This window comes from Halichondria panicea, chromosome 1, assembly GCF_963675165.1.
Source record: "Halichondria panicea chromosome 1, odHalPani1.1, whole genome shotgun sequence".
NCBI lineage: Eukaryota > Metazoa > Porifera > Demospongiae > Suberitida > Halichondriidae > Halichondria > Halichondria panicea.
Window position 1 is genome coordinate 3,362,681 of NC_087377.1, and position 26,814 is coordinate 3,389,494.

Genomic DNA, 26,814 nt, shown 5'->3' on the forward strand with positions numbered 1-26,814 from the left:
GCAATGAAGCTTCTTATAGCTGTGGCTCTGTTGGTTGTTGGACTCTCCCCTAGCCCAGGCTTCAGTCAGTTTGATGAGGGCTCTGGACAGACTACTGAGGCACTAACTGATGCAACAACTGAATCAGATAGTAAGTCACTTACTGAAGTGCATGAGATTAATTTATGAACCTAACTGATGTACCAACTGATGCACCAACTGAGGCACCAACTGATGGTAAGAAGGTCTTTACTTTTATATGAGCCCTAAAAATATCTATACTCCGATACTTATATAATGCATGTATACATACCAGAATTATGTGGCATAAATTTACATTGACTATGCTATAGATATATAACTTGCACACAGTATATAATATAATTTATACTCTCGTTAATCTGGCCATGCAGCCTTGGGCAGTGCAGCTTGGCTAGAATGGCAACATATTTGCATTTCCTAAAATAGCCACGGCTAAAAAACGCCTACCTCAAATCTAATAACTATAGTATATTTATTTTGCGTTCTGTCTCGAGGATAATGAATCTCTATTTAAGTGTATAATCTTGCCAAACTACAGTACAGGCCGGTTTATATACGAAATAGCGAGTGGTTGCATGAATGCTTTTATGCATCGGATGATCACTCCACATTTACAGTTACAGTTTTGCATGTTGGAAATTCAATTTTAATTCAGCACAAGAACTTCTCGGAAAAAATGCAGATACTCAAAGTTTAGTGATTTGTGTGTGGGCTAAGCTATAGAATGGAACACACTTGATTATTTAATAATAAAGTTGTATGGGTGTGAAATGATTTGTAGTAAAATTCCCTCAAGAATAAAACTGTTATTGCACAGACAGAAGGACGTCAATTAGTTAAATAAATCGCAATACTCCTCCTTGCATGTCTCAATCAGAACATTAGCTGTTGCAAAGAAGATATTTCTTTCATGCTAAGCCTATTGACCGTAATAATTAATATGATCATGTATGATGGTTGTGTTAGTGAACAGACTAGCTAGACATAATTATAGTGAGTTGCATACCCTCTCTTCTTTTGTACGCCCTTGATATTATCATACTGCAATCAAAAATTAACGTGTTGTGAACACATTATTAATATTCTATATAATTATAGAGTGGAGGCTAATATAAATAATATCAATGTTTTACTAGCATGCAGTAACAGCACATGTTTTCAATTTTCAAGAGTTCAACACATGCGTGCATCTTTTGCTAGTGATGTAAAACTGCGCAACCCTCATAGCTATACTCTATAATAATTATAACAGTTTAGAGTTTCTACATGACTTAGAAGCCCAAAGGGTTGTTGTATCTGGTTATTCCCAAGGATTCTACTAGCCCTGAAGTTCTAAACCACGTGTAAACTTCCTATAAACAGTGCCTAAGCATTTTAGATCATAGCAACCATGAGGAGGGAGTGTGTGAAGCTGGTAAGTGTTACCATAATAATTATAAGTTATAATTTTCCATTTAAATTGTGGCCATTATTAAGAATTCTGCAATTACGAGCTATAAATGTGATTGATGATTGATTGTATACCGTCCATCTCCTGTATAGTACTTGAACAGATCACAGAAAACGCTCTGCCATAAAAAAGAAAGGGCTAAAAGTAGAACATGTATACATGCATGTGTTCTGGTGTTCATGCATGCATGCAAAAGGAAACTGTCTAATCTTGAACACTTGATGTTTGTTGTATATATAGGATAGATCTAACAGATGCATGCAGTTGCATACTGGTGTATACCTAGTATACTATCATAGATTGAAAAGTTAGAGGGATAGGAAACGGTTGGTATTCTCAAGTATCATCCGCACTGTTCCATTAGCTCTAAAACAGCCTTGGGAACTTATAACTTTATTGGAAAGTCTCTTTTACTAGGTGTGGTCAGTCATTAGCAAGTACTACACGTGGCTCACGGACTATATAGGCGTGTTATAAATTGCTCCACTGCAGATTCAATGTAAAATTATCACGTGCACCACTCCGTTTCCTATCCCTCTAACTCTTCAATTTATGGTACTATAATTATAACGTTTTAAAGTCTTATTTTTTAGCTAGAGCTATATCTATAGGTGCATAGTTAAAATGTTGCATCATGTTAAACTTTGACCCAATATAAGCATGCGCAATAGTGGGCGATGGCAATTACAGGACTTTCAAGAAAAAGAAGGGGGTGGGCGGTTATGGCATTTTGACGATGAACTACGGTACATGTATCTACACACACATATCAGAGGATGTGCTAACCACCACTGCTGCACCATCGGTGACGACTGTGACAACTGTGACGACTGTACCTGATGACACTGACACTATTCCTACTGACACTATTCCTAATGCCGTTGTCGTGGAGATCAACGGATTCACTCCTTCCACGGTAAAACTCCATAAATTAATCCATCATCTCCCATACATGATGTCTATAATTATTATGCCTCAGTTGCGCATGCGCAGCGAGGTAGACGGTGTATATGTACGGTACTCTGTATACGTGTAGTGTAGACTGCTATGATGAAGTGGTCTAGGTTTCTAGTCAGGTGTGTTTGTGTGTCTGTGTGTAGACAGCAACTCAATATTAAATAAGAGATTCTATGAGCTTCTAGTCATGTTTTATTGGTGAAATAATGCTTCGTTATCAAGTTATGCTACATATATATAGGTTTGCTTACTTGGAAGACTATTACAGACTCTTTTGGCTATCTATTAGTAGTTAGCTCTGCACTAGAACGCTAGCTATTGGTAGCTCCAAGAGTTAGAAAGGAGCTGCAACTTGCATGCACCGTTCCATGAACCATCCTTTTTAGCAATTCGATGATTTCCTACTCTTTTACACCATAATTATAACCACAGCAATGTAATGAATTGTACTGTATATACGGTGTGATATTTATGGTTTGCTAGTTCTGTATAATAGCATAAATATTTGGCCCCTACACCAGGCATCAGCATGCACCTGCGGTGCTTTCACTATACTTATTTATTTATTATTTATTTATTATTAGAGGTTTTCTTAATGATAATACTACCCTCCAGTTCACTCTTGAGAATCAGAGGCGCTTCAGAGAAGCCACAGCAGATGCTGTCAATGCTTACTGTGAGGACAAGGAGTGTTTGGTAGCATACCCTCAGGCAAGATCAAGGTGAATTGATTCATAGAACAGCTAGAGGTATTAATAATGATTATGTTGGTATGCAGTCTTTGCAAATGAACCACATCTGAAAAAAATTATTTTGACCCTTTGCATGATGTTCCGGAAAGATCTTGTGTCATATACCATGATCAATGTGTAGGTTTCTGTTTTGCGAAGTGATCAACACTCGACTTATGTTTTTAATACAGCATTAATGTAGTAGCTAGTCTTGCATATAACCTGCATGAATGTAATTTGGTTTTCAGTTATAGATCCATTTTTACAACGTACCGTATGCATGTAGCAAGTTTTTGAAAATTTCCCATATAATTATACTGTATGTTATAGTTATAACACGGGCACAAGGGATGTATGGAATATATTGCACTGAAGCACGAGGGCGTAAGCCCCGAGGGCTGAGTGCAATATATTCCATGCAGCCCGAGTGCACGTGTAATAACTAGTTTATATCCCGAGGGCATAGCAACATAACACTGTCTTAGTAACACAATATAAACTGCACAAAAAGATGACAAAGACAACTCTAGACACAGCTCCATCTCTTCTCTCTCCTAGACGCCAGTATATGCAGCGTATAAGATTGGCATGACCAACGAATGGCTTGACACAAAATTGTTGGAGTTCCAACGCTGAAACCACTGCAAAACAGCCCCACCCCACTTCTGGTGCTGCAAAACAGCCCCACTCCACTACTGCTGCAAAGAAACAGCCCCACCCCATTTACTGCTGCAAAGAAACAGCCCCACCCCACTATACTACTCATCAGTGTAACTGCTGCTAGAACAGCCCCCTCCACTATCCTCGGCATCACAACCAAGCCAAAGAAGCTCGCCTCTACACTGCTGCAAAACAGCTCAAGCCCCCTGCAAAAAGAGCCGCTTCTAGTGCTATGGTGAAGCCAGAAAATTGACCGTGCATCAAGAAGTGGAGGACTAGGTCTAGGAACACAGAATCTTCACAAAATGAGCCTGGGACGATTTTAAAACCTGCATGGTTGCAAAGAAGAAACTCCAGCAGTGCTGAACATTCCTGCATGGCTGGACTTACTTTGATACTTGTTATTTCTCATGATACAATATTTAATTTAATTATGCCAGAGGGGCGTTTTGTGGTTAGTGCAATATGACTTTGCGGTCAGTGCAATATGACTTTCAGCAGTGCATTATGCTGCATATTGCACTTGGCAACAACGTAGCAACGGGATATAAGTATAGGATATACCACACCTATAAGAGGAGGATATGCACCCATATATCCTCCGCTACCGTGGTTACTCCGAGGCGGAGCCGAGGGGTATGTAACCACGGTATAGGGTGCATATCCTCCGAGTAGGTGTGGCATATCTGACTTATACCACGTGACCGCAGCACTATAAAAGGACCTCCCCCTAGCAACAATTCAATCACAATGCAGACTGCAAAAAAGAACAAGACTATGCCCGGTTTTGCAGCCGTCAAAGAGCTAGTTGAGCAACATGTTGACTCCTACAGATGCTCAAGAGCTTCCTTGGTCCAAGCGTTGACCATTCGACGTCCCTTACTGGAGTTGCAAGCTCTTCTTGGATAAAATGTATCTAAACCGCGCCCATGGACCCATGGAAGCTTAGCCATCTTGTTGGAGAGCACCTTCCGTGTTTCTGCCGGCGCTTTGAGTCTTAGTACCGTCAAGCATGGCTCTTTTCTCTTTGCTTACTTTCTTGAACAAATGAAAAAACTAAAAAACAACTTGAAAAACTGTGCATGCCTGGGGCTGTATGCTAATATTCTATATATCCTACAGCTGTTGACCAATGAGATCAATTTGTGGTGACGTAAGTGTGGTATAAACATAGATAAACATCACCCGAAAATTAAGGTATAGTTTATATGAAAATTTAGGCAGCGAAATGTTCCTCTCTATAATTATACGGTATCTTTATACCCTCCTCCTCCCACACTCCACACACATGCACACACACACACACACACGCACACACTCTTGTCTCAGGAGGAACACTCTCACGGCTGACAATCTCTACATTGCTGACATCACTAGCACTGGAAATTCTAGAGTCAGCTTCAGCTTGTACGCTCGTTTAGATGGTGGCACCATCAGTGGTAGTGCATTGGTAATGGCTGTACTGGTGAGAGTCTCTCGATCCTTTCTACAATTGAGCTACTACTGATAATTATGTGTGGGTGAATTTCTAAACCTCCCTCCCCTATAGGAACACCGTGACGAGCACGCAGCCCTAGGCTTTAATGTGGCTAGTGTAAAGCTGCCTACAAAGTCAACCACTATTCTGACAACCAACCAGATTAGTGGTATAGTGGTGGGAGGTGCTCTTGGACTGATCCTAATACTGGTCCTTCTTCTCATTACTATCACATGGTGAGGCTCAGGGATGTAGATATAGCGGGGGGAAGTTGCTCCCCTGGTATTCTAGATCTATAGCATTGTGGCGCCCACTTTCTTGTACATGCATGCAGGCTATATTATATATGAATTATTGTGAAACGCAGTGGCGGATCCAGAGGGGGGTCCATGGGGTCCCTTGACCCCCCCTTTTGAAGTTAACTTTAAAAGGCTTAATGACACCAGCTATTTATCAGTTTTTGTAGCTATTATAATTTGATTCAATGATTGTATCTGTTGTTTTGATGTATCAACTGCCAAAGGAGTGTTCAGGTTAGCCTAGGCTAGCTAGTTGACTGTTCGTTCGTGGCAGCTCTACACAAGTCTATTATGGGACTTCCCCTGGCTGAGCATGGGATTTTCCCTAGTCACGTTTGACCGGAAGTGGGCGTAACCTAAAAATTTCGCGCTGCAAGTGACTTTCATTACTTGCGCTGGGCGCTAGTTAGTTTGGACCCCCCCTTTCATTTTTCCTGGATCCGCCACTGAAACGTTAACAATGATGGGGTGATCTACCAGTAGCAAAGAAACAATCTTCATTTCTGAAACATGATCTATAGTCAATCTATAGAGCTAAATTAACTCATGTTGCTGTTTTCTTGCTGCCAGTAGATCAAGTACCCTACATAATAATTTATTATGCATTTACTCTCGTAACTGACAAAAAAGGAGGTTCTATCTTGCTACCCCTTCATGTAAATCTAAGCTACCTATACGGTTGCTCCTTTATTAATTGCATGATTGTGTATGCAGTGACGTACCTCAAGTTCAAATCTTTTTCTATATCCACTCTCTCATTAGTATAATATTTTCCCTTTGCAGGGTTTGTGTAAAGTTTAGATCAAAGCAACCCATTACTGAAGGAGACCTCACGTATGCTAGCCCTAGTTTTGACATGAAGCCAGTACCCCACGAGGGCCTCGAAGAAAAAGCCGTGAGACTAGAGTCTGAGGAGAAGGAAGGGGATCTCAACTATGACAAATATAAGATCAGTTAATAATCTAGTCTTAACAACAACACATCATTTTGGTGACAGTTATAAGTAGCTTAGCTGCTGAACTTATAACTATGATTTGTCTTTTAGAACTATCATCTCTTACTTGTTCCCTTGAAGTATAATGAAGTGAATAGTGTTTCTGACCATAATTGCCGATTGAATGCTACATGTTTAGTTAACAATCTTTATTTTGGGGGTGAGGCTTGTTTCTACTCTTTTGCCAGGCAAATAAATTTCTGCAGTTTTAATAAATAGCTCAAGCTATTACTCAGTGATCATTAATTTCTCTTGCAATGAAGCTTCTTATAGCTGTGGCTCTGTTGGTTGTGGGGCTCTCTCCATGCCCAGGCTTCAGTCAGTTTGGTAAGGGCTCTGGACAGACTACTGAGGCACTAACTGATTCACCAACTGAGGCACCAACTGATAGTAAGAAAGTATTTAGAGCCCTAAAAATATCGGTATCCCAGTCGGAATTAACAAGTTGCTTGAGGTACTTAGTGCATGCATGACATGTATACCAGAGTTATATATATGGCATCTACATTAACATTTATTTTATATATAGCTATAGATTTAATTTGCATGCAGTAGACTTATTAATCCGGTCACCTTTGGGACAGTGCAGTCTGGGAATAGCGAGGTGGTCACATTTCTTAAAATATAGCCACGGCTAAAAAACGATCCTACCTTGAATCTAATGACTAATTTTACGGTTCTGTCTCGAGGATAACGAATCAATTATGCTCTCAATTTTATTTGCCAAACCACACCCAAAACGTCATATCCAGCCGTAATAAACGTACACTAAAAACCTCGTTTGGGGAAGCCATACAGCACTGGCCAGTATACACGGAATAGTGCATAAGTGGCCGCATTTCAGGGTCAGTTTTGTGTATAGTAAAAACATCTAGATCTATAGCTAGCAATTTGTGCAAAATGAAACGACCAGTATAATTGTCGATGTGGCCTTACTTCAAAGAGCCGGAATAGCGAGAGTCTACTGTATTTAAGGGGGGGTTTTGGGGACTGTAGCCCCCCCCTCCATCTTGACGGACTGTAGCAGCAACACTGCTCTAGCTAGTCTACCCAGCTGAAGGGATCATGCATACAGTGCCCAAAAACTGGTTGACATTTTTTTTAGTACATTGCTACACTCAAAAACAGTTGACCTTTTTTTTAGCAAAAATGTTCTGGTGATTAGCCCCCCTTTCAATATTCCTGTATCCGCCCTTGGACTAGTATAGGTGTTTCGCCAAATACGTTGATATCATAATTATAACGGTAATTCCATACATTGAATTGGATGATTGGTAGATTGAAATTTTGGCAAGAATCATTCGGCAGGTGAATGGTTAAGGCGGATTTAATTTTTGCAGAATAGCAGCCTTTCTACAGCATGCATGCCGAAGACTGTAACTCCTGAAGTGTAAATGTGCAAGGAGGGATCATCCCAATGCATAAAAGCATACGAAGTCAGAGACAAATCATTGATAAACTCGCCCAGAAATGCGTTTGTATAATGTCAAGTCAAATGCATGTACTTATTTTTCCAAGCATCTCTACCTATAATTATAGGAAAATACACCCAGGTATATTCCTCACATTTCAAGGAACGTTTCCTTGAAATTTCATTCATATAAAGTTATCAATTCAGCATCATGAAAACCTCGGAAAAATGCGAAGTCTAGTTGGCTAAATTTTATCCACAAAGCTCATATCAGTTTTCAGCAGCTTATAATTCTTAAACTACAAACTCTAACCCGATCGACCGTTTCCTCCTTTTTTTCCCATACCAATCCACACCCAGATTTATATATCCATGTCCAGATTTATAAATCCACACCCAGATTTATATATCCATGTCAGTGGCGTGTACAATGGGGGGTTTTGGGGGCTTGAGCACCCCCCTGTCCTCCCAGACAACCATGAAATATCACTCAGTAGCTAGCTAGCTAACTGTGCAGCTCCAGAGATATGTGCAGCTCTATCTCATATTGACAACGACAAGTCATGATCGACCACGCCCAATTGAGCATGCGCAATCAGTATTGCCATTCCAATGGTTATGTAATGCTAAATAGCTGATCAAGATCCTTTGCACTCTCCCAGTGCAGACAGAGATTAATGGTTGCATGTGCAGACATGATCACTGCATGCATGTGCAGACATGATCACTGCACACGCAGAGACTAATGGTTGCATGTGCAGACATGATCACTGCACACGCAGAGACTAATGGTTGCATGTGCAGACATGATCACTGCATGTGCAGAGACTAATGGTTGCATGTGCAGACATGATCACTGCACACGCAGAGACTAATGGTTGCATGTGCAGACATGATCACTGCATGTGCAGAGACTAATGGTTGCATGTGCAGACATGATCACTGCATGTGCAGAGACTAATGGTTGCATGTGCAGACATGATCACTGCATGTGCAGAGACTAATGGTTGCATGTGCAGACATGATCACTGCATAAGGTGATCATTGCACGTGCATGCTATGTCGGTATATTCACACCAGGACACGCCTATGTATATGCAGACATTGTTATTGAAACACACGGCGCGCCATACGAACCAACTAGGCCTGCGCTAGCCTCGATCCCAGGCCGAGTTTTCGCTTTTATAACGGTTAGACGAACAACTGGGCCTGGTACTAGTTGTCTGCGCATGCGTCAATCGTTCGCCAGATTCTGACGAATGGATATTCTCGTTCACTTTCGTGACATTTATATTCGTGTACTATCGTGTACTAGAAGTCAGTTCCCGTTTTATCATTATTGGAATCGATTGGAATGGCTCTTAGCTGAAGCTTCTCTCTTCTCTGAAGATTATTCTGAAGACTAAACAACAAGGGAAGAGGTATAAAGCTTTGTCAAGCTTGTTAAGGTCAGATATTTTTGTGTGGGCCCTATGCTATCAAGTCTTGTTCATGTTTGGCAAGATCTAGGTAGAGTATAGTTTCATCATTAATATGGTGGATCAAGTGAAGAGTGTGAGCTAGAGAACTTGGTGCTGCCATCATCAGCTCGTCGACAATGACACTATAACCTGTTTAATACGAGAAATTTAATATGTATATAGATCTACACGTGTTTAGAATGTCTACTTCTCTGTACAGGAGCAATGGCTAATGTCCAGCTATCCCAACAGTGCTCCTCTTGGGCAAGAGCCTTGGCTATACTAACGGACGAGACTGGACAGTTTGAGGTAAGGGTTTAACCGTCTTTTGTTTCTTTTAGTATTTTCCTATATTCACAGGATTGAAGTATGACCTGCTCGTTCGAGCGTTGCTGGGTAGCTCAGAGGCATCAAAAGAATCTACGTTTTCAAAATTTAACTGATTTACAAGTTGGAGCCTAGAATCAGAGAAGTCCAGTAGCCTGCTAAATCTTTTTGAAACATAATTTGAAGGCATTCAATCATCCTGAAGTTGCCCTGGGTCACTGTAATTGTGCTGCAGCACAACTGGCAACTCCCCAGACCCTTGTGAAGCAGCTCTCTATGTGCATATTTTGTGTACTCATGCACTCTGTGTATTTTCTGTGTACGAATTTCGAAATATTTTTGCCGGCTACAAATACAATGAAAATTTGACGCATGCGCAGACAACTAGTACCAGGCCTGTTGTTCGCCTAACCGTTATAAAAGTGAAAACTCGGCCTGGGATTGAGGCTATGTTGGAGCTGTGCACACGCTGTAGGTAACAGGACATGCGCATTGAGTAGCCTCGATCCCAGGCCGAGTTTTCGCTTTTATAACGGTTAGGCAAACAACTAGGCCTGGTACTAGTTGTCTGCGCATGCGTCAAATTTTCATTGTATTTGTGGTTGGCAAAAATATTTATAATCGAAATTTGTACACAGAAAATACACAGAGTGAGTACACAAAAGATGCACATAGAGAGCTGCTTCACAAGGGCCTGGGGAGTTGCCAGTTGTGCTGCAGCACGATTACAGTGACCCAGGGAAACTTCAGGATGATTGAATGCCTTCAAATTACGTTTCAAAAAGATTTAGCAGGCTGCTGGACTTCTCTGATTCTAGGCCCCAACTCGTAATTCTTGAGAAAACGTAGATTCTCTTGATGCCTCTGTCAGTCTGAGCTACCCAGCAACGCTCGAACGAGCAGGTCGTACTCCAGTCCTGTAAGTATAGGACAATAATTACAAAGACGGTTAAACCCTTACCTCAAACTATCCAGTCTCGTCCGTTAGTATAGCCAAGCGGAGCACTGTTGGGATAGCTGGATATTAGCCATTGCCCCTGTACAGATAAAATTTAATAGACATTCTAGATCTATATTAAATTTCTCGTGTTATAGTGTCATTGTCGACGAGCTGATGATGGCAGCACCAAGTTCTCTAGCTCACACTCTTCACTTGATCCACCATAATTATTAATGATGAAACTATAGTCTACCTAGATCTTGCCAAACATGAACAAGATTTGATAGCACAGGGCCCACACAAAAATGTCTGACCTTAACAAGCTTGACAAAGCTTTATACCTCTTCCCTTGTTGTTCAGTCTTCAGAGTAATGTTTTCTAAGCTTCAGAGAAGAGAGAAGCTTCAGCTAAGAGCCATTCCAATAATGATAAAACGGGAACTGACTTCTATCTAGTACACGATAGTACACGAATATAAATGTCACAAAAGTGAACGAGAATATCCATTTGTCAGAATCTGACGAACGACTGACGCATGCGCAGACAACTAGTACCAGGCCTAGTTGTTCGCCTAACCGTTATAAAAGCGAAAACTCGGCCTGGGATCGAGGCTAGCGCATTGAGCTGCTCTTTCACGTGGTATATTTAATATCTTGCCTCGAGGTACGCTTGGTGCAGTACTGCTAAAAGAAAAGTGACCGCATGTGACTAAGGCCACTCCAAGTGATACACTCTGGTTTCTGGTCCACCGCCCGCATCAGATTTTATTCTTGGATTTCTATCCCATTATTTCTACTACGCATGCGCATAACGGTCTAATTATGATATTCATTTGCAAAATAACGAGATTCATAAGGTAAAATTGATAATGACATAATGAAAAAAGCCGCCCGCCCACATGCAATATTAGAAAAACTTTAGGACCAGAAACCAGAGTGTCACTTGCCAAGTTGGAGTGGCCTAATAAATTGATAATGGCTTCGAGATCTTCTTAGTACAACCTCAGTGAAGTTCTAGGCAGCTAGACAGTGAGGAGAACGATGCTTATGGCCTTGTTGAGTGAGAGGACAGTGGCTGGGATCATAGCTAGATAAGAAACTACCTCAAGCTAGAAAATATAGAGCCTGAAGAACAGGCTGATGAAGAAGCTCTTACGATGGACTAAGTTCCTGGATCTGGTAAGGCTAGAGTAGCATCTGTAGTCTTGATAGCTTCAGTATAACTGTATTTAGGCTAGTTAGTACAGCAGTGGACATCACATGAGCCACTATTTAAGTTGTAAACCTGTGTGTAGGTGAAGAAAACATTTCCCGGGAAAATGGCGTCTGCCGATGTGACCTCATGGACAAGTTTCTGCTGATCCTGCTTGAACCATGTCTCCGTGAGAATATTGAGAACACATAATTATATATAGTGTCTTTAGTCACATTGTGCCTTCATACAATAATTATTGTTTGTGTACATAATTATAAATGTTTGTAAACAATCGCTAATTAGGGGGGTGGTCAGTTGCTAGGTAATGATGATGGTGTCAAGATACCTCTGGGATCTGCGCTACCTGTAGGAAATATTTACAAGTCATTTCAATGTGTGGTTCATGATATATGAATTTTTAAAGAAAAACTGTATTTATTCTGTATTTTCTTTTTTTAATTAAAACGGGGAAAGGGTAGTCATGTGAGTATCACTTGACTGACATTATAATATAAATCTGGGTGTGGATTTATAATCTGGACATGGATATATAAATCTGGGTGTGAATATATAAATCTGGACATGGATTTATAAATCTGGGCATGGATATATAAATCTGGACATGGATATATAAATCAGAGCATGGATATATAAATCTGAGCATGGATATATAAATCTGAGCATAGATATATAAATCTGGACATGGATTTATAAATACAGACATGGATTTATAAATCTGAGCATAGATATATAAATCTTGGCATGGATTTATAAATACACACAGATATATAAATACGGGCAATTTTTTTAAATTTTGACACATTTGGCACCCCATATGACACGCCCTACCCTGCTTCTACAGTGGCGTAGGCAGAGGGGGGCTGACGGGGCTAGAGCCCCCCCCTTTTGTGTTTCATCAACTCCAAACCAGCTTGAATCACCTTGATCTGTCAATCTATTCTGCACTACACTGCATGGTAGTTACTAGCCTCGATTCCCGGCCGCTTGAACAAGGCGGCGCCTTGTTCAAGCGGCCGGGAATCGAGGCTAGGTAGTTACTAGAATGATGTCATTCAATGGAAATGTGGGCAGGGTCATCTACTGCGCATGCTTACTGCTGATGAAAAGTGATGACCTTTTTTTTTAGGTAAAATTCCAAGCTATTCAGCGCATGCTCTGGCCCTGCTCAATGGATTTGAGCCCTGCATGCCCTTCCCAAAATCCTGGCTACGCCACTGTTCTATATATATAGTTCCTTCATTCATAACAGCAGGAGTGTATATGAAGATACACTCCTGATAACAGGTAAAGGTGAACAAGTTGTATGATTTCTGCCAGGAACATAATTATGAGGGAACCACAATTTCAGCACAATTATGATCATAATTTACCCACTGAATGCTACATGTATAGGATATACCACACCTACGAGGAGGATATGCACCCATATATCCTCCGCTACCGTGGTTACTCCGAGGCGGAGCCGAGGGGTATGTAACCACGGTAGCGGAGGATATATAGGGTGCATATCCTCCGAGTAGGTGTGGCATATCTGACTTATACCATACTGCGCATGCGCGTATCCAAGCTTGCACAGCAACAGTAATTCATTCTGCAAAACTCAACTGTACGACGAAATGGAAGAAGCAATTGAAAGAATGGTTTGTGAAGCTACTGCGTCCGCGAATGCAGAAATTGAAGAAGAAGTGAAAGAACTACAAAACTCCCTCTGTCCTAGCCTTTTACAGTGGCTCAAGACTCCTGTAAACACCTCTGCTTCTCCAGTTGCAGCAACAGAACAAGAGAACACTGCTCCCTCCAACTCCAACTCTGCAACAGACCAAGAGAATACTGCTCCCTCCAACTCAAACTCTACAACTGAGGAAGAGAACACAGCTCCCTCTGCCGTTTTGCCACCCGTTGACAGTCTCTCACCAGCCCCACCCTCATTCCAGCCGCTTTGGAGAGCCCATTACTGATGACCAACTACAGTCTGCAATAAAAACGAGAATACCAAAGAATACAAAAAAAACCACCAATTGGGGATTCAAGGTATAATTATACTGACTGGTGCACAGTGAGGGATATATCTCAGCCAATCGAACAGATGGACATAACCACCATGAATACCAAACTAGCTAAGTTTGTTCAAGAGACGAGAAGGAGGGACAGCAAAGAGTATCCTGCTACTTCACTCCACAATATTGTTGCTGCAATTCAGAGACACCTTCGCGAGAATGGACGACCTGAGATTTCCTTTTTCAACGAAAATTGTCCTGACTTTGATATGCTTCGAAAGAGCCTCGACGCAAGGATGAAGCAACTGACGAAGAAAGGTGTCGGGAATATAAGGAAGCATGCTCAGCCGATCACTCCCGAAATGGAGGAGAAATTGTGGCAAATGGGAATATTTTCTCGTTCTACTGGGGAAGGTTTGATAAACATTGTTTTCTGGTACGCTTGTAAGATGTTTGGACTCCGCGGCGCTGATGAGCACAGGGATCTTCAGAAAGACCAGTTCATCATTGGAAAAGATGACAAAATTTCTCCGCTTTGTTGGCAAGAGCTGCAAGAACTGGCAAGGAGGTTTGCACCAGCGAAAAATTCAACCAAAAGACCTCCACATATATGCAAAACCTGACCTTGAAGAGAGATGTGTGGTCTCTTCATTCTGCTACTACATGTCACGTATCCCAGAGGATGGTCCCTTCTATCGACGTCCGATTGCTGATAATCCACCTAGGTTTTCGAAGCAAGTGATTGGTGTCCACAAGCTCTCAAACATCGTCAAAACATTTTGCAGACAGGCAGGCTTTGATGGGAACTTCACAAACCATTCAGGGAAAGTCACCTGTGCAACAGAGCTCTTTAAAAACAATGTTGACGAACAGCTCATCATGCTCCAAACAGGTCATCGAAGCCAAGATGCTGTCCGAATGTACAAACGACCAACACAAGAGCACCAACAGCTTGTTTCGGACATTCTCCAAGCACCAGCACCCAAACGCCACCACCAAGCTCCTTCGCACTCCGATCAACCGATGATTAAAGAAGCTTTGAAGCCTATTGCAGCACCAAACTTCAACATTAACACCTGTGGTGGAGGAACACAGAACATTGTGATTCAATACTACCAGTCGCACTAACACTCCACACTTAACTCTCACCCTAACTTGTTATTTATTTATTTTATTTATTTATGTAAGCTTCATACTCTTCAATCTATGATTCAATTACCTTTCCTTCATTCTCTGTTATTAGTAGTTGCAATATATACATGGACTGCGCATGTGCGATGTTGTATTGGAATAACTACTGTATGCCCTGGGCCGTATCCTATATCCTACAGCTGTTGACCAATGAGATCAATTTGTGGTGACGTAAGTGTGGTATAAGTTTAGTTATAACGATCTTTACATACCTCTATTTTGGGGGTGGGGCTTGTGTCTAACCTTGCAAAATAAATTCCTAATTGTCAATGGGGGCTAGTGCGGCTAGAAGTGAGCAGCTGGGGCTCAGTGATGAGAAATAACACTTTGCCTGTCCTAATAATTATTGTTTATATCATTTAATTATAATTATACACAAGTGCAAAAACATTAGTGAAAAATGCGGAAAAGTTGGGTTCGCAAAGCTGCTCAAACATAAAAAATGACGTAAACAAGATGGGTTGGCATTGGCATGGTTGGAGTTAGCCTCGATTCCAGGCCGAGTTGTTTCTAGCTAGGCCGGCAAGCATGACATGAGAGGAAGAACGACAAGTTGTATAGCTTTGCTGTTACATTTATTCATACAATGTTCAATTCCCACTAATGTCACAAATGATAAGGGCAACAGCTAATTATCTTGTGTCTTGGGTGAGGTTGGGTATTTTGCTGTTCAACCCATTGGCAACCCTATTATAATTTTAGTTACCACGCTAATGCCAATTATCCCTCAGTTTGCATGCTTTTATGCATCGGATGATCCCTCCACATATCAGCAGTTACAGTCTTGCATGTGGGATTCAATTCAGCAGAGGAGATCCTCGGAAAAATGCAGATACTCAAAGTCTAGTGATTTGTATCTGGCAAAGCTATGTATAGAATAGAACACAAGTACATAATTGCATGCATGGGAGGATTTGTAGTACAATTCCCTCAAGAGTAACTGTTTTTGTATAGACATGCAGCATGCAGAAGGAAGTCAAACATAAATATGCTAAAAATAGCCTATTAGTGTTCAGCACAAATTAATTAGTGTTCAGGGGGAGTATTGCGATTGATACCTACATGATACTAATTGGTAAAACCTGACCTGCCGAATGATTCTCGCAAAAATTTCAGTATCTGCTACCTCGTTCGATTCACGTGCAGATTTTTGCAACAAGCTGTCACCCACTGACCTCAATTTAGCCTCCTTTTCCCCCATTCCAATCCAGCCACATCCAATAACCTAGTGAAACTCGTCCTCTTTTCCACATAATGGCCGGAATGTGACTTGTGTGATAGAGGATCTATTGATATAGCCATGATTGTAGATCTTAGAGAGAAAAGCTATATGCCTGCATCTTATCCAACTGATGGTCTTGTTGTAAGGAAGAGGTGTCTCTCTTTTCGCTAACTATAGTCTTTTGTCGCTGATCTTCCCATTCCTCCGCTGTATTAAAATAATTCAGTAAAACATGTGCCTTCTCATTGTTATCAAGGGCGTATCAAACTTGGTATTTTAACGCTATAAGTATAGGATATACCATATAAGAGGAAGATAATCATAGTTATGTACCCATAATATTCTCCGCTACCGTGGTTACTCCGAGGGAATTTCAAGTTGGCGATTAGACGTCCCTTATACTGGAGTTGCAAGCTCTTCTTAATCTAAACCACGCCCATGCATGGACCCATGGAGGCTTAGCTGTCTTAATTGTTGGAGAGCATGCAGCTTCCGTGTTTCTGCCACGCTTTAGAGTCTTAATACTGTCAGTATATGGCTCCTTTCTCTTTGCTTACTTTCTTGCGAACAAATGAAAAAACACCTTTAAAACTGTGCATGCCTGGGGCTGTATGTTATTTTTCTATGTATTGTAGCTGTTGACTAATGAGTGGTGACGTAAGTGTGGTTTATACAGCGTCTATTGTATTATTCTTTCCCTGCATTTGTTGTGTGAAGCATCGATCGGACAGTTAACCCAAGACTGGAGGAGACTTCACCGATGTTGGCACTAGCCTTGACCTGAAGCCAGTACCCGACGAGGACCTCGAAGAACAAGCCATGGGACTAGAGTCTGAGGATGAGGAGAAGGAAGGGGATCTCGACTATGAGATATATAAGATCATTAATTAAATAATTATAATAGTAATAATAAATAATAATAATAATAATTATTATAATAGCTAATAGCTTATAATTTTGGTGACAATTATCTAAAGCAGCTTAAGCTGTTGAACTTCTAGCTATGATTTATTGTCTTTTAGAAGTATCATCCTCCAGCTCCTTGGTTTTCCCTTCATTCTTTAATACTAAAGACTCTAATAGTAAAGTGAAATGATGAATAATTTGCCCATTGAATGCTACATGTTTAGTTAACGATCCTTACATACCTCTATTTTGGGGGTGCATGCATGGGGGGTTTGTTTCTACTCTTTTGCCAGGCAAATAAATTCCTGCAATTTTAATAAATAGCTCAAGCTATTACTCAGTGATCATTAATTTCTCTTGCAATGAAGCTTCTTATAGCTGTGGCTCTGTTGGTTGTTGGACTCAGCCCAGGCTTCAGTCAGTTTGGTGAGGGCCCTGGACAGACTACTGAGGCACTAACTGATGCACCAACTGATGCAACAACTCAGTCACCAACTGAATCAGATAGTAAGTCACTTACTGAAGTGCATGAGATTAATTTATGAGCCACTTAGTAATTATCTACCCCTATAATTATATATAGTCCTAACTGATGTACCAACTGATGCACCAACTGAGGCACCAACTGATGGTAAGAAGGTCTTTACTTTTATATGAGCCCTAAAAATATCTATACTCCGATACTTATACAATGCATGTATACATACCAGAATTATGTGGCATAAATTTACATTGACTATGCTATAGATATATAACTTGCACACAGTATATAATATATACTCTCGTTAATCTGGCCATGCAGCCTTGGGCAGTGCAGCTTGGCTAGAATGGCGACGTATTTGCATTTCCTAAAATAGCCATGGCTAAAAAACGACCCTACCTCATATCTAATAACTATAGTATATTTATTTTGCGTTCTGTCTCGAGGATAATGAATATCTATTTAAGTGTAATCCTGCCAAACCACAGTACAGGCCGGTTTATATACGAAATAGCGAGTGGTTGCATGAATGCTTTTATGCATCGGATGATCGCTCCACATTTACAGTTACAGTTTTGCATGTTGGAAATTCAATTTTAATTCAGCACAAGAACTTCTCGGAAAAAATGCAGATACTCAAAGTTTAGTGATTTGTGTGTGGGCTAAGCTATAGAATGGAACACACTTGATTATTTAATAATAAAGTTGTATGGGTGTGAAATGATTTGTAGTAAAATTCCCTCAAGAATAAAACTGTTATTGCACAGACAGAAGGACGTCAATTAGTTAAATAAATCGCAATACTCCTCCTTGCATGTCTCAATCAGAACATTAGCTGCTGCAAAGAAGATATTTCTTTCATGCTAAGCCTATTGACCATAATAATTAATATGATCATGTATGATGGTTGTGTTTGTGAACAGACTAGCTAGACATAAATATAGTGAGTTGCATACCCTCTCTTCTTTTGTACGCCCTTGATATTATCATACTGCAATCAAAAATGAATGTGTTGTGAACACATTATTAATATTCTATATAATTATAGAGTGGAGGCTAATATAATGTTTTACCGTAACATGCAGTAACAGCACATGTTTTCAATTTTCAGAGTTCAACACATGCGTGCATCTTTTGCTAGTGATGTAAAACTGCGCAACCCTCATAGCTATACTCTATAATAATTATAACAGTTTAGAGTTTCTACATGACTTAGAAGCCCAAAGGGCTGTTGTATCTGGTTATTCCCAAGGGTTCTACTAGCCCTGAAGGTTTCTAAATCACGTGGAAACTTCCTAAACAGTGCCTAAGCATTTTAGATCATAGCAACCATGAGTCTCTAGCCAATCAGACTGTTCTTATCTATCTAAGTAACTACATGTACATGTACATGATTTTCTAGAACACTACCTCTATAGCCAATCACATTGCAGGATTTATTGCTGACATGATGTAATTCTAGTATTAAAGAGGTATAGTTCCTGAACTTCAGTATCAAACAAAAATGACACATCAAGCGTTCTATTTTGCTTGGACGAGTAATAGACCTTCATAATCGATGAATTGGAAAGCAAGTGGATACCGCCAAGAGTAAATAGTAGTAATAGTTAGAGTAAGAGTGTTGAATTGCTAGTAACAGCATTTGCCTGCTCCTGCGTCATCACAATCACTTGATAGTAATCAGTACTAATAACAACACTTCCCAGAAACCGCACATGCTGATTGCGCAGTTCCTGATACAGGCAATGCTACAAATCACAGACCGCATGCAGTTTACTTAACAGCACTTATTAATTGAATAGTGACGACAGTGATGACGCATATTAAGGAAAATGATGCGGCTCCACAATTACTATACAGCAGTTCATCACTCTTACTTTATCTACTCTTGATACCGTATAATCTGATAAGCGCACTTGGTTAATAAGCACACATCAACTAATAATTATAGGCGCATACTGGTTAGCAGACCAAGAGCCTTGATAGAAGGCGCATAGTTTTCTGCACAGTTCTCTGCCCAACAACTGCAACTGGTCTCCACACTTCTTTATAGATGTTAAGTACCGGTAGTTGTGTTACTGCTGTCAGATATGACTATAGACTTCTTGCAGACAAACAATCAAGCTAGCTTATAGTAATGGAGATTTTCTTCTGTTATCATTGAAACGTCATGGGCGTGGTTAATCTCTATAAGCGCATCTGGAGGCGCATAGAGGCCTGCTCTTTTCCCTATAGGCGCATGCACTTACGAACGGTACATGCCTTCATTTTGGTAGACGGCATCAATCATGCAGGTAGTCCTCAGAATTTACGGCTTGTTTTATGCTTCAGATTCTGAGCACTTGGCATGCATGCATTTGCAATAATGTTTTCAATATATTTACTTGACAGACCAATTTGTGAAAGGTGGACTATTTTTGGCGCATGACATGGACTATAATTATACATTTGACGGACTGGTGTGAAACCTCTAACAAAACTTTCTTTATATAGTTGTTGTTTGACATGCATATTTATAAAAATATCTATAAGCCTCTTATAAAGTCAATCAAATGCTATTATAGCTTGATTACCGTGTGTAGACTTGTATGTGCATGCCGGTATAACTGCCTGAATAATATTATACTTAATTGTTCTCATTAGGATCCGTATCAGTTGACAGTGTGGATTTCTATTACTTTTCCGATGCTGTCGACATACAGATCCTCTTTAACAACTTGATGGAGAATCCATTTGTAAACGATGACGAGTTTTTTTCGGTGGATCATACGTCTGATGTACCGTGCTTTTTGAACCAATTTGTTTTTAGAAATACGTACACGAATGAAATCTTCCAAGCAGAATACGGGGGCGTTTGCGAATCCGACCGTGTCAACTCCACCCTGATCACCATGAATCCTAGAGATTTTCTCAGGATGGTTAGGAATGAGTTTATCGATACAACCTCTACTATGCCCGTGGAAATGTACAGTGCAGATATGCTTGGAGCTCCGTTCAACCTTCGAATAGAACCAAATAATGCCATTCTGTGTGACTTGAGATTGAATTTGCACCATGTATTCATTGATAGCTTTGATTATTGGACCGATGAGGGGATTCTTCTGATTCATTTCAATGCTTTCATTGATGTTGCGACTGTCAATGCCAGCAAGCTATCACTCTCTCGCAATTACTATCAAGATGATATAAATGACTTAGTTTATATTACGGGTGGCGAAGTACTGAACCAGTCGCCTGGCTTAACATCATCTGTGGCTATAAGACTGACTTCTAGTGATCTAGCTCTTGTTGCGAGCACAGGAATATGCACTGGTAGTGATGGGAATTTCATTGACGACTGTTACCTTGACACAAAATCAGGATTTGCTACCGCGTATTATGGAATAGAGGTTGATCCTACTGCTAGCGATACATATTTTTCTTATTTTATTGATAAAATCCGGACGGCATCCACAGGTGAACATAATTATGTTTGCATGGTGACCTTTAGTTTAATTATATCTCTGCAGATTCTGAGCCAGTGACTATGTCCATTCAGCTGGAGTATGTCGATGGATTGACTCTGAACCTGACGCTAGATTTAGGTCAGCCATTCAGTGTTCGATCGTCTCTTGGCGAGAGGATTATCAGGTAAGCTATGAGCAAAGGCATAGATTTGCCTTTGATTATGCGTATTGGCACAACACTCTCCTCTCCATACATACACAGTGTGACGTGTACTAGCAGGGACACTAACGAAAATGTGAACCCCATGCTGGAGATTGACAATGGTGCAGTGTCTATTCCACCTAACTACATCCAGAATGATTGGCCCAGCTCTACCACCTTGAACGCACCCAGGGGGCTAGCTGAGTCTGGTTTGGAAGGCTATTACACGTGCAGGACAGAGGGAAATACTTTCTTCAGCCCTCACCTTCTGCATTCCAGTGAGTGCAGCACGGACAGAACATTGTATATGTACTCATAGTCCTGGTCTATTGACAGAGAATTGTACCTAATCAAGTTGGGCCTTGTCCATCGCTTATTACCTGAGGCCGTGCCGCGGCCAGCGGGTATAGTAGTCCGTTGGTTTCTTTGCTTGTTTGTTTATGATATCTGAGTTTGCTCACCTGGCTGCCATAGCACTGCGTTTACATGCAGCATAGATAGCCTCCACACAATACATAGTTTTAATAGTGGCAGATTTTGATATTAAAGCTTCGTTGTCGAACTAAACGAGCAAAGGCTATGAAGCTTGTTTCTGAGTCTGCTTACCTAGATGCTATAGGCACTGCTGGATAATTATAGCCTCCACACACCAAGTTATTACTTTTAATAGTGGCAGCTTTCGATGTTAAAGCCTCGTTGTTGAATAAAAGCGAGCAAGCTTGAACTTGCAACGTTGGCCTCTATAGATACAATTGTCCTTTATTCAAGGTAGATCTACGTGTTTAGACATAAAGTGATCCTGTACCAGGAACAAGAAAAGGATCACTAAAGTACAAAGCAAGAATTATGATTGTTCCTTCTTTGCCCCCAGCCCCAGATTATACCACGAGCCATAATTATTATTTCTAAGACTCTAGGTATAGGCTTCTTCGCAGTGATCCTATAGTCCACAGTGCATGTCTCATACCAAGGCTCTGTTTCAGCACGCCTTTTTCAGTAGTCTATACAACTTCATTGCGCATGTTACTTGCTATTTAACCAACTTCCATCCTTCATATACATACAACTGCTTAATCCTTTATTGTATTCATGTAAACAGCCGAGGGTTTGCACTTCAGTGCTCTAGTTAATTTGATCTGTTAGACAGCGCTCTGTTCTAAGAACCATGTACTTTAGTTGGGTTTTTCCAGTGTGATCATTTCCATTCTATTTTTAGTGTGTTTTGCTTTCTCTTTATTCAGATGCTTTTCGTATCTTTTTCTACCAAGGATCCTCTGCTACAGCTGATGTACATGAAGACATTGTACTCCGCTTTGCACACACCGGTTTTACTACTGATTTTTTTTATGATCTTCGTGGTGATCGATTTAATTTGTTTCATGAACCTGATGTACAACTGGCAACTTTTGAGTACCATTTCGAAATAAACACGTTGTTTCCACATCATGTTGAGCTGCACATCAACAGGATCCAATTTGACTACGAGGGAGAGTATTCTATCGTATACGATTTTAGTTTTCAATTACGACCAAACTTTGTTATCAATGTAAACAGTAAGTTATCAGAATGACGATGATTGTATACTGTATTATACTGTAAGTAGAAAAAGTTTGTGAGAGAGCCAAATCTGCGATCTGGCAAGGATTGTGATGTTGTACAAGTGTTATATTTAATGCCGGGTTTTCTTTGATGTTCCATATACACATCAAAGTTTCAGTTCAATAAATGCTTACATGGGATTACCTATTGCAAACATCAGCATCTTTCTAAGGCTAAGGCATCCATTTGAATTGCTTGTACGTATACCTAAGCTTTAACACCCACAGAACCTGAACTCACTCTCTACCCACCGGTCCTGACTGTGCTCAGCTCTGACCCTCCCGATACAACAGCCTCTCTCACTTGTACATCTGATAATACAAATGTTCTTGTGCTGTTCTCTGGAGATTACACATCACTGGGTATTACGTCTACCTACCTGGATGACACCAATAGCTCTGTGAGATTGGATTTTGAACTGAACGAAAGCAATATTGGCATGCTAGAGGGGATGAAGTTTATCTGTGAGGCCAGGGACCCCGATGTTCTTAACTCTACTGTGTCAATAGCTAGCTCCACCTTCAGGAAAGTGTCAGGTAATTAGAGAAGCTAATAGTTCCTGCATGCCTCTCTGTAAAGGGAGATAAATTGTTCAAATTTCAAACTACTTCGACTAATTATTATACTTATAATTATTGCAGCTCCTCTGACTCTCTTTGAAATTAAGCCGTCTAGCCGTAAGCAAGTTATCGATGGTGCGATGATTAATACAGCCAGTTCGTTTGAATGTCTCTGGTATATCAATCCTACACGAACGGATCTTGAGATCATCCCTGAGACGTTGTTCTGGAGAATCAACCACTTGGAGACAAAAAAAGAAATAGAATTCACTTCAGATGTTAGTGGCGAGGATTTTATAGTCACTACCCTCGAGAATGGTATCACTCTGAATATTCTCGGTGGCTTCCTTGGAAGCGTTTCGTGTATTAATGGCGAAGATAGTATAAGTATCAATGTTGTCACTAACGGTAAGACGTTTCTACGTATAATGTATCTCTGTTAACAAAACAAGTCATATAATAGAAGTAGTTAAGTATGCATCGTTTGACCCAGACTTATGAATTTGAATGATACCTATAATTTGAAATGTCCACCCTTAAATTTGTGAGACCAAAGATAACTTGCCAACAATTTGGCTTCCTACAAAAACCGAACATAATTCTATTCTTTTCCCAAGTTTTTGACAACATAGTTTTCAACATAGAAACCGAAAGCCCAGACGTGATGTAACTAGATTTACATGTATCTACACTCACACATATCAGAGGATGTGCTAACCACCACTGCTGCACCAGACACTGATACTATTCCTACTGACACTATTCCTAATGCCGTTGTCGTGGAGATCAACGGATTTACTCCTTCCACGGTAACAATTACAACTATAACTCCATAAATTTATCCATCATCTCCCATACATGATGTCTATAATTATTATGCCTCAGTTGCGCATGCGCAGCGAGGTAGACGGTGTATATGTACGGTACTCTGTATACGTGTAGTGTAGACTGCTATGATGAAGTGGTCTAGATTTCTAGTCAGGTGTACTTGTTTGTGTGTCTGTGTGTAGACAGCAACTCAATATTAAATAAGAGATTCTATGAGCTTCTAGTCATATTATATTGGTGAAATAATGCTTCGTATCGAGTTATGCTACATAGGTTTGTTTACTTGGAAGACTATTGTAGACTCTTTCAGCTATCTATTAGTAGTTAGCTCTGCACTAGAACGCTATAGCTATTGGTAGCTCCAAGAGTTAGAAAAGAGCTGCAACTTGCATGCACTGTTCCATGAACTGGCAGCCATTCTTTTTAGCAATTCGATTATTTCCTACTGTTTTGCACCATAATTATTATAATCACAGCAAATGTAAGGAATTGTATTGTACAGTGTGATATTTAAGGCCTGCAAATTCTGTGTAATAGCATAAAGATTTGGCCCCTACACCAGGCATCAGCATACACCCGCGGTGCTTTCATTATAGAGATTATACTTCCCTCCAGTTCACTCTTGAGAATCAGAGGCGCTTCAGAGAAGCCACAGCAGATGCTGTCAATGCTTACTGTGAGGACAAGGAGTGTCTGGTAGCATACCCTCAGGCAAGATCAAGGTGAATTGATTTGTACAACAGCTATAGAGGTATATATCAATAACGTTAATAATTATGCCAAATCAGTAAAAATTATTTTGATCCTTTGCAATCTATGCATGGTGTTCCGGAAGGATCTTGTGTCATATATACCATGATGTATAGGTTTCTGTTATGCAAAGTGATCAACATGTCGCTCGACTTATGTTTGTAATACAGCATGACTGTATAGTCTTGCATAAACCTGCATAAATGTAATTTGGTTTTCAGTTATAGATCCATTTTTACAATGTACCGTATGTATGTAGCAAGTTAATGAAGATTTTCCTGTATATACATAGATAAAACATTACCCGAATAGAAAATTTAGGCAGCAAAATTTTCTTATACGATGTCTTTATACCCTCCTCCTCCCACACACACGCACATGCACACACTCTTGTCTCAGGAGGAACACGCTCACGGCTGACAATCTCTACATTGCTGACATCACTAGCACTGGAGATTCTAGAGTCAGCTTCAACTTGTACGCTCGTTTAGATAGTGGCACCATCAGCGGCAGTGCCTTGGTAACGGCTGTACTGGTGAGAGTCTCTCCTTGCTATACAATTGAGCTATACTACTGATAATTATTTTGGGTGCATTTGTCATATCTAAAACTCCCTCCCCTATAGGATCACCATGACGAGTATGCAGTCCTAGGCTTTAATGTGGCCAGTGTAAAGCTGCCTACAAAGTCAACCACCATTCTGACAACCAACCAGATCATTGGTATTGGTCTTGGAATCCTAATACTGGTCCTTCTTCTCATTACTATCACATGGTGAGGCTCAGGGATGTAGATATAGCGGGGGGAAGTTGCTCCCCTGGTATTCTAGATCTATAGCATTGTGGACGCCCACTTTCTTGTACATGCATGCAGGCTATAATTATTGTGAAACGTTACTCTTTATGCACATGCAATGATGGGGTGATCTACCAGTAGCAAAGAAACAATCTTCATTTCTGAAACATGATCTATATAGTCAATCTAGAGCTAAATTAACTCATGTTGCTGTTTTCTTGATCAAGTACCCTACATAATAATTTATTATGCATTTACTCTCGTAACTGACAAAAAGGAGGTTCTATCTTGCTACCCCTTCATGTAAATCTAAGCTACCTATACGGTTGCTCCTTTAGTGTTATGCGGTGACCTCAAGTTCAAATCTTTCTTTATATACACTTGTAGAATATTTTCCCTTTGCAGGGTTTGCGTAAAGTTTCGATAATTATTTTTCCTTTAGTGTTATGCAGTGATCTCAAGTTCAAATCTTTCTCTATAATTATATCCACTCTCTCATTAGTATAATATTTTCCCCTTGCAGGATTTGTGTCAAGTTTCGATCAAAGCAACCCATTACTGGAGGAGACCTCACGTATGCTAGCCCTAGTTTTGACATGAAGCCAGTACCCCACGAGTGCCTCGAAGAACAAGAACAAGCCGTGGGACTAGAGTCTGAGGAGAAGCAAGGGGATCTCAACTATGAGAGATATAAGATCATTTAATAATCTAGTCTTAACAACAACATCATTTTGGTGACAGTTATAAGTAGCTTAGCTGCTGAACTTATAGTTATGATTTGTCTTTTAGAACTATATCATCTCTTACTTGTTCCCTTGAAGTAAAATGAAGTGAATAGTGTTTTTCTGACCATAATTGCCCATTGAATGCTACATTTTTAGTTAACAATCTTTAC

The 26,814-nt window shown here is 40.3% G+C and overlaps 2 protein-coding genes across 2 annotated transcripts in view; both read left to right on the top strand.

The window, feature by feature from the left end:
* LOC135334818 (uncharacterized) lies at positions 1 to 26,774 on the top strand. Its single transcript, XM_064530161.1, has 13 exons — positions 1 to 130; positions 17,842 to 17,889; positions 20,383 to 21,195; positions 21,249 to 21,369; positions 21,448 to 21,665; positions 22,629 to 22,940; positions 23,214 to 23,522; positions 23,628 to 23,954; positions 24,252 to 24,355; positions 24,990 to 25,096; positions 25,524 to 25,659; positions 25,750 to 25,898; positions 26,443 to 26,774. The coding sequence occupies exons 1-13, from the start codon at positions 4 to 6 to the stop codon at positions 26,621 to 26,623; spliced, it is 2,952 nt and encodes a 983-aa protein (XP_064386231.1). The 5' UTR covers positions 1 to 3; the 3' UTR covers positions 26,624 to 26,774.
* The window catches only part of LOC135334430 (uncharacterized), an 81,348-nt gene that overhangs the window by 34,180 nt on the left and 20,354 nt on the right, over positions 1 to 26,814 (top strand). The window lies entirely within an intron of this gene.